The 9,744-nt window shown below is 35.6% G+C and overlaps 1 protein-coding gene across 3 annotated transcripts in view; it reads left to right on the top strand.

Moving 5' to 3' along the window:
• Positions 1–9,744, top strand: part of LOC107660901 (F-box/WD repeat-containing protein 11-like) — a 27,071-nt gene that overhangs the window by 6,125 nt on the left and 11,202 nt on the right. For all 3 annotated transcript variants that reach the window (XM_016450334.1, XM_016450336.1, XM_016450333.1), the window contains exons 2-7: positions 2,014–2,082; positions 3,411–3,630; positions 4,642–4,828; positions 7,665–7,755; positions 7,886–8,023; positions 8,554–8,672. In XM_016450334.1, the coding sequence (XP_016305820.1) occupies positions 2,014–2,082; positions 3,411–3,630; positions 4,642–4,828; positions 7,665–7,755; positions 7,886–8,023; positions 8,554–8,672 (824 nt within the window). The remainder of the gene's footprint in view (positions 1–2,013; positions 2,083–3,410; positions 3,631–4,641; positions 4,829–7,664; positions 7,756–7,885; positions 8,024–8,553; positions 8,673–9,744) is intronic.

Raw genomic sequence — 9,744 nt, 5'->3', positions numbered from 1 at the left:
GTGTCACATCGTCACTAAAAGTTTATAAATTGCATTACTTTTTAATTCTTGCCAGTGTTTAACCATTCAGCGCTCTCCTGGAGACCGTGCGCTCATGCACACTCACAGCACACACACATAATGCCAGGTTCACATTACTCTGTTTGTAGTGCATATGTGGTGCGTATTTTTTCCGCGCTCATGTTAACGGATTAATAAAGCGCGCACACTGCACACCGTTGCTGTCCGGCAGTGCGTTCAGGAGCGGTGCGTCTGCAGCAGTGCAGAGATGGTTTCTGCACTGAGTCTATTTTTGCTGCGCTGCAAGCGCTGATTTAAAGTAACAGCGCATTTTTGCAGTAAATATGAACATGGATTGACACGAAAATTGAAATGAATTACACCATAAATGCATATTATTAAAGTCTACTGTGTTTCACAGTTAACACATATGGCTTTTTGGCTAGGTTTAAAAGGAAAGAGCACTTTTAGATAAACAAGGCAATAATAGATGGCACTGGTGGAGGTAGGAAAACAAAGTTCTTTATGAACCGCAGGATTGCATTTAATAAAGATTTAAATGCAAAAGGAAAGGCAGTAGAGCTGACTATTTCTGTCAATGGTAAGTTTGTGATAACGTAAGAAAAGTAGTTTAAATGTTTTGCCACTTGCTTGAGCAACTTAATATATAAATCTAAAGTAAATGCAAAAGTAAAAAGCATTGAATAATATGTTGCTTATGTTTATTGTTTAAACATTGAATAAATGTCTAAAAATCCTGATTGGAGTATCACTATAAATAGTTATAAATGATCAAAAAGAAGGCTTTAAAAAGATCGGTATCGGTGATCGGTATCGGCAGATACTGCTTTCTGTGATCGGTGATCGGCCTCAAAAATCCTGATCGGAGCACCCCTACTGAAAATTCAGCTTTGATCACAAGAATTAATTACGTTTTATAATATATTCTGATAGAAAACAGTTATTTTACAATGTAATAATATTTCGCAATGTTACTGCTTTTACAGTATTAATAATTGACATTTTTTGGTAGTGATGGTTCCAGTCCCATAATGCATTGCGTTGACCTCGGTAAAAAAAAAAAAAACCCGAGATGCAGATGAAGTGAGAGAAGTATTAATTATAACTACATTTCTAATTCAAGTTTTACCAGAAAGTGTAGATAAAATAGTTCAGTATATCTAAAAATGCAACATTCACAAATCACACCATTATCTTTGTGACATTTTATTGCCAAACTCTCAAATTCAGCTGGCAGCTCATAGATGAAACGCACAAGTCAGTCAGTATTGTTTGTTTGTGGTGTAGTTAGTGGATGATGTGGTTTTTGTGAACTTGAGAAGAACTGACTTCATACATCCATTATTTCCACCAAAATACCAGCTGATTTAAAGACATCTAAACCTCAAAAATAAAGTGAACATTAGTGAAGAGAAAAGGTCCCGCTGCATTTGAAACTCACAGACACAAAAACTCACTTGAATATTTTGTTCTACTACAGAAATGTTCAGACATTTCACTCAAGTCACAGTGCATGTGTTTAAGGAGGGAAATTAGTGAGCTGTGTGTATTTACATCAGGTTTCATCGGTCTGTTTTCATCTTTGTGTTTCACTGTTTGCTTTGTCAAAGGTGCACATGCATGTCCTTGCGGGCTTTTAACCCTTTGTGTGATCAAGACTGTTTAACCATTCCAATTAAAGCAACAGTTCAGACTTAAATGAAACTCCTCCCACTGGTCCTTAAGCTCCTCCCCTCCCGCATATGTTCATTTTGTGAGAGTTTCAGTGGATCTGACAGAAGATTCAAAGTTTGTTTTCACAGACATCACATTAGAGGTTTTTGAGAGCTCAGTCTGTTTGTTTGTGTTTGCTGTCTCTGTGTGCATGTTAAACTGCTCGTGTTTGGAGTGTTTTACCCAGAATGCACCATTCGGACTGATTCTTTAGCTTTCTTTCAGTCAGACAGACACATGTTTAACACCCGTCGCTCTCTTTTGTGTGTCTCTCTGTAGAGCATGACGGTGATGGAGTCACAGAATAACACAGGTGACGTCTCACCAAAGAAGACAACAGTGTTCAAGGTGTGTGTGAAAAAGAGAGATATGTACATTTACAGAGGCTAGTCTGTGATTTAATTCCCATCCGAATCCAGAATATCCAGAAAAAGTTTGTCTCCCACCACAAAAATTCCCAGCTGAATTGTTTTTTGACAAACACCAAGGTCATGACTCGTGTGGTAATTTAATTGCCCTCCAAGTTTATAAGAAGAGATCAATCAGAAGCAAATTATGGTAACTCTTGTGCTTCACTGTAATGTGTGTGCATTATGAAAATAGACTTTTATTTCTGAAATGCTGAAACTGTTTACAAGAATAATGTTACATCACCGATCCACTACAGTGAGTGGGAGCAAAAAGACAACAAAGTTATGTACATTTGTGGCACCAACAGGTATGCAATATATTTTTTTAAATACTTAAGTATATTATATACTTTTAGATAAATTACTGCTTGCGTGACTAGTTTTACTAGTTGACCAAGTAGCAGTTATTTTACTATTATTGCTTCTATTAATAGTTTTTGTTAATATTTTGATATTTTAGGTTTTATCTTTATATTCTGTTTTCTTTTTAATTTTAGTTAAAGTTGAACAATTTTGTTGTTTTTGTCATTTTCATGAATATTTTAAACGTATGTCTGTAGTTTATTTTCTCTCTCCAGTTTTAGCTATTTTAGTACTTCAGGTTAAACTAAATGAAAATGAGAAATTAAGCAGCTAGCTGAAATAAAATAAGTTTTTTCACTTAATGTTTATTTTATTTAAATTAATTAATTTTTTTAAGTTTTATTTTTAGTTGGCTTTGGCCCTGCCATGTTGCTGGGTTACATTTTTTTTTTGTGTTACGTATTTCTTTTTAAAATGACATTGATCATTTGGAAAGTGCAAGACAGTAAAACCATTGCATATCAGTTTTCCTGTTATTAATTCCTGATATTATATATTTGTTGAACATGTGATTCCAAGTTTAAATTGTCGTCTGAAGACATACATTTTTTCAAATATAAAATCAAACTCTGGTTTGAAGTGTGAAGCAGTGTTATTTCAGTATCATTGAGATACTATTATAGTTTTTATTATATATTAGATTTTTAAAAAATATTTTATGCTTATATTTTAAATTTAGTTAAACTTTTAATAATTCGTTTTTGTTCGTTTTTTTTTTTTAATATGGCTGTAGTTTATATTATTATTATTATTATTTTATTTTTCTATTTAATTTTTAGTTATGGTTATTTTAGATCAATTTAAACTAAATAAAAATGAGAAATGTTGCCTTGGCAACTAGCTGAAATTAAATGTCTTTTTAATAATTTTTTTTTCTATTTTATGTCTTGTCTGTGTATTCAGTTCGGGAATGGTTCAGTAGCGGGTTCGAGGAAGAGGATGTCACAGGGGAACTTCGAGAAGGAGAAAGATCTGTGCATCCAGCTGTTTGATCAGTGGTCCGAATCGGATCAGGTGGAGTTTGTGGAGCATCTGATCTCACGCATGTGTCACTACCAGCACGGCCATATAAACTCGTACCTTAAACCCATGTTACAGAGAGACTTCATCACCGCGTTGCCAGGTAACTAACTCCCATGTACGCACTCGTACCTCAAGCCTTGGATATAACAAATCCTCCTACTCCAACACATGCTTTAGCAGAGTCAGAAATGTGAGCGTCGGCACGCGGCCAGAGCCGCCCACTTACATCACTTACACACACATCTGACAACATGAACCACAGTTTGTTTTTATGCTAGTTTTTTATGTGAATGTATTTTTTAATATTTATATATATATTTATTGGTTATATATATATTAGGGGTTGCACCAGCAAGTCGACTTCAATGCTCTGCCATGACGCTTTAAGCTTGGCGTCGACTAGTCGCTGGTCCTATAGAGGGCGCAACAGGATAAGAAATCTTTGAAGGACTTCCACATTTACACTCTGTTTCCAAACAGTTCAAATGACAAATAAATGCATACTCTGAAAGCGCTCCACAAGATGTGTGATTATATTACTGGATGCTCTAAATTGTTGTACAGGTAAGTTAATCGCCATTCTAATCTAATGCACTGCTGCACTGTAACGCGCACACACATAGGCTACAGACAGTAGCGAGTACATCACGCGCAGATCGTGCGCTAATTAAAAAAAGAGATAGTTTTTTCTTTATTAGTACAACCCTAAATTATAGTTTCTTTATTAGTACTGTCCTAAACGATAAGTAAATAATAATATTATTATATAAGTTTGTTAGCTTTTTATAGCAAAAATAAAATACAATAAACAGAAACAAAGCATATATACTACTTGTAACCACATTAATAAACAAAAACAAAAAAAGGTTTTAAGAATTGCTTTTTTTTTTATTAGTACTGACCTGTATTAATTATTTCACATTTTGTTTGTTTATATATAGACATTTTAACTGCTTAGGACAAACAAGGGACAACTGTGAAATAGCTTATTCAGGGCAGCACTACATAAAAACAAAATGCAATTTTCATTATTAGTATGCATCAGGCGCACTGTGAATGTCCGTGACTGCACAAAACTACAGTAGCTCTCACTGAATCTCTTTGTTTGTAGCTCAGGGTCTAGATCACATAGCGGAGAACATCCTCTCGTTTCTCGACGCTCGTTCTCTGTGCTCTGCTGAGCTGGTCTGTCGAGAATGGCAGCGGGTCATTTCAGACGGGATGCTCTGGAAGAAGCTCATCGAGAAGATGGTGCGCACAGACCCGCTGTGGAAAGGCCTGTCAGAGCGCCACCAGTGGTAAAAACACACACACAGACGCTCATGCTTTCTTACTCTGAACAAACATGTGTAAAACTGTGCAATCTTCTTTTAAAATCTTGATTGTTGTTGTAAAAGACAAGTACAAAATGATATGGTCCACAAGAACTTCTATTAAAATAATGTATATTATGTGTGTATATATTAAAATACACAAAAGCATAGTGTAGTTTTTTTAATCAATTTGTATTTTAGTTTTAGTTAAACTAAATGAAAATGAGAAATGTTGCCTTGGCAAATAGCTGTAAAAAATTATATATATTAGTGCTTAAATTTAAGCTAACCGAAAATAAGAAATGTTTACTTGGAAACTAGCTGTTTTTATGGTTTTCATTTTAGTTAGAGATAATAATAGGCTGAGTAATAATAAAATAAAATAAAAAAAATCAATTATTGTAAATAAATGTGCTCCAGGTGTGCATCAGTAATTAAACCGTTTGTTGTCAGTTATTCCTTATTAATACCATGTAATCTGTCATCTGTCAGTCAGAACAGTGTTTCTTATTTTGCCTTTAATAGCTCATTTTTGTTGACCGCAAATTTGAACACATGCCTGAAATATTAGGACCATGTGCTTTGGTGTGAATCATAATTAGTGCTGACAAACTCAGATATACATGTGATGATTGTGATTAATCACAAGGCCCATCAGTCCTGTGAGATCATCGACAAACTGACAGTATTTTAAGTAGGGCTGAACGATTTTGGAAAATAATCTAATTGCGATTTTTTTTTTACCAATATTGCGATTACGATTTAATATGCAATTATTTTTTAAAGCTCTTTATGTTCTGAATTATTCAACAAAGACAAGCTATAAATCATTGTATAGTATGACCAACACACTATTATAGATAGATTAAACATAAATGTTCTTTTCTGTAGGCCAGGCCTATATGTTACGATGAAATTAGGTGATGCATGAATTGATATGAATGACATTTTTATTTAACAACTACAATCACAGTATATTGACTGATTTGTTGAACTTCCAACCTTGTAAGCATGTAATAATTATGACAGCATAAAGCAAATAACAAATAAGCACAAATAAGCCTGTGTAAACATTAATATGAAAGTCAGTAACAAATCACACAAGCTAAAGTAGATATACAAACAAATATATATACAAGCAGAAATATAAAAACAAATCTGTTGCTTTACCACACTACTACACTACAGTTAATTCAGAGTCACTGTAATAAACATATGTAAACATGTGGACTGCACTAAACACTGTCTGTTAACTTTAGACCAGTGGTTCTCAAACTTTTTTGGTCGTGCCCCCCTTTAAACTTATAAAAAAATCTGCCCCACCCTTTCCCGAATCCCCATTCCACCTCAGAGTACCAAATAATTTCACTAAACATTATGAAAAATTTATGCTTTTTTTAATTTAAAAAACCTACAGGAAAAAAAAAATCTGCATCACTTGAAACATTGAAAAATAGCATAGAGAGAATAACTGTTATTATTATTATTCTATCTCTCTGTTATTTATTATTTTTTTGTGGGCTTCTTGCTGTCCGCTAGGACACACACACAGGCTTTCCTCCTCACCAACGACATTAAACACCGTGTACACCGGACGCGAGCGCCAAAATACAGTAGAAACCATTATAATTAATCAGTGATGCTGTCTACATTAGATGCGGCGCGGCGCGACCAGACTGTATAGGGCACAACACGACAAAACCCGACATTAAACTGATGCCTTGTTATATTTATGATGTACTGACACAAAGTTCAAATGATTTTCAATGGTCGCTTTGTCGCGTCCAGTGTAGAGCTGTTGCGGCACGACGCGACAACTGTAGCGTCCAGTATAGACACAGTGAGTGAAGCCAAGAGCAAGATATGCCTCGTCATATTTTCTGCATTTAGCTTTTAAATGACCAGCACCTGCCTGGGTCTGTGCGACTTCATCTATGGCTTTTCTCTTCACTTTCACAAACTGGTCCATCTCCCAATCTAAGTTACGTCCTTTGGCTGTTTACGGTTTTATTTCTTTTCTTTTTCTGCTGATGGCCGGCGCTCGACTTGAAGCAGCGCTGCTTAGACCGATGGGTGTGTCATCAAAGTACTGCGAGAGCTATAAGAGAGCGGACGTCTCCTTATGCTTTCTCTCGCCGTACTTTGATGTCATACACCGATCGATCTTCAAGTCAAACACATCTCTTTACTCTCGCGTGTCACGTGACCGAGTGTAATCGCAGCCTCTGCGATTGAAAAATCGTGTTTTTTTCATATCGCGATATTATCGCAAATGCAATTAATCGTTCAGCCCTAATTTTAAGTGTTTGTATGTAAAATATGTGTTAATATTAAAGAATATTAATTAATCATGTACGTAATGAAGGTGGTGGGTGTGCATTCTTTCTCAGTACTTGATTTTTATATTATTTATTTATTTAATATCTACTTATACCATGTTTACCACACAGGATTATTATCATTAATGAAAACTACAAACACTTTTTCCTTACCTAATAAAATAAACAAAAATGTATATTTATTTCAGCTTATTTTAATTCAGCTAGTTGCCAAGGCATTTAGTTTAAGTTGAAGTACTAAAATAACTAAAACTAAAACTTAATAAAAACTATGTAGACATATTTTTAAAAGACTATTTATTATAGTTAACTAAATCTAAAACCATAAAAAAAACATTAACTGTAAAACTGTTAAACAGTAACTAAAATAAAGTCATGCCATGCAAATGCTCTTGATCAATCATCATAAACAGTTCAGAAACATTTGGGTCGTTTATCCTTTGCTTGTATCTGATTGGTGGTTTTCTTGTTTTTGTTCCCAGGGAGAAATATTTATTTAAGAACCGAACAAACGAGGTTCCGCCCAATTCATACTACCATTCACTCTATCCCAAAATTATACAAGACATTGAGGTGAGCGTCCATCCATTCCATAAATCTGTCCATCCAGTTACAACCTCATTCATCTGATTGCCTTTTCATCCATCCATCCACCCACCCTTTCACTCATTCAGGCTCCTGTTTCTTCATTCTGTTTGTTTAGACTATTGAAGCGAACTGGCGTTGTGGACGTCACAATCTCCAGCGGATTCAGTGCCGGTCAGAGAACAGTAAAGGTGTATACTGCCTTCAGTACGACGATGACAAGATCATCAGCGGCCTGCGAGACAACTCCATCAAAGTGCCTATCTGTTTGTCTGTCTGTCTGTCTGTTGATCTGTCTATCTTTCGGTCTTGTCTGTTGATCTGCCTGTCTGTATACAGTGGTGTGAAAAAGTGTTGGCCCCCTTCCTGATTTCATTGAACTCAGGTGTGATAAACCACAGTTTTAACAGGGGGGCAAACACTTCTTCACACAGGGCCATGTAGTTTTGGATTTTGTTTTCCCTTAATAATAAAAACCTTCATTTAAAAACTGCATGTTGTGTTTACTTGTGTTATCTTTGACTAATATTTAAATTTGTTTGATGATCTGAAACATTAAAGTGTGACAAACATGCAAAAAAATAAGAAATCAGGAAGGGGGCCAACACTTTTTCACACCACTGTATCTGTCTTGTCTGTCTGTCTGTTGATCTGTCTGTCTTGTCTTGTCGGTCTGTCTGTTGATCTGTATGTCTGTCTTGTCTGTTGATCTGTCTTTCTGTCTTGTCTGTCTGTCTGTTGATCTGTCTGTTGTGGTGATTATCACATTCTCTCTGTCTCTGTCAGATCTGGGACAAACAGTCTCTGGAGTGTCTGAAGGTCCTGACGGGTCACACTGGCTCGGTTCTGTGTCTGCAGTACGATGACAGAGTCATAGTGACGGGCTCCTCTGATTCGACTGTCAGGTACTTGCACACTAATATTGCAGTGGCATAATTGCTAACAGATTTTACACTACTGTTTGAAAGTTTGGGGTCAGTTAGATTTTTTTTTTTGAAAGAAAGAAATTAGTACATTTATTCATCAAGCATGCATTAAATTGATCAAAAGTGACATAAAAAACATTTATAGTGTTACAAAAGATTTCTAATTTGAATAAATGTTGTTCTTTTGAACTTTCTATGCATCATAGAATCCTGAAAAATAAAATGTAACATGGTTTTCATAAAAAATATTAACATTTATAATAATTAGAAATGTTGCTTGAGAAACAAATCAGCATATTAGAATGATTTCTGAAGGATCGCTGGTGCAGGGTTATTGTAGTTAAACTAAAACCATTTATAAAAAAAATCCTTATTAACTGAAATACAGTGGGGAAAATATTTATTTGATCCCCTGCTGATTTTGTAAGTTGCCCACTTACAAAGAAATTAAGGGTCTGTGATTTTTATGGTAGGTTTATTTTAACGGATAGAGACAGAATACCAACCAAAAAATCCAGAAAAAACGCATTATATAAAGGTTAGAAATTGATTTGCATTTCAGTGAGTGAAATAAGTATTTGATCCCCTACCAACCACCAAGAATTCTGGCTCCCACAGGCTGGTTATGTGCCCATCTGGAACACAGATTAGTCCTGTCACTTTAAGAAGTTACTCCTAATGTCAGCTCGTTAGGTGTATAAAAGACACCTGTGCACACAATCTGTATCTTCCATTCCAATCTCTCCCACCACCATGGGCAAGACCAAAGAGCTGTCAAAGCATGTCAGAGACAAGATTGTAGATCTGCACAAGGCTGGAATGGGCTACAAGACCATCAGCAAGAAGCTTGGTGAGAAGGAGACAACTGCTGGTGCGATTATTCGGAAATGGAAAAAATACAAAGCAACCATCAGTCGGCCTCGGTCTGGAGCTCCGTGCAAGATCTTGCCTCATGGGGTAAGGATGATCATGAGAAAGGTGAGGGATCAGCCCCGAACTACACAGGAGGAGCTTGTTAATGATCTTAAGGCAGTTGGGACCACAGTCACCA

This window comes from Sinocyclocheilus anshuiensis, unplaced genomic scaffold, assembly GCF_001515605.1.
Source record: "Sinocyclocheilus anshuiensis isolate Anshui unplaced genomic scaffold, SAMN03320099.WGS_v1.1 scaffold1647, whole genome shotgun sequence".
Taxonomy (NCBI): domain Eukaryota; kingdom Metazoa; phylum Chordata; class Actinopteri; order Cypriniformes; family Cyprinidae; genus Sinocyclocheilus; species Sinocyclocheilus anshuiensis.
This window is presented reverse-complemented; position numbering and strand designations above follow the sequence as displayed.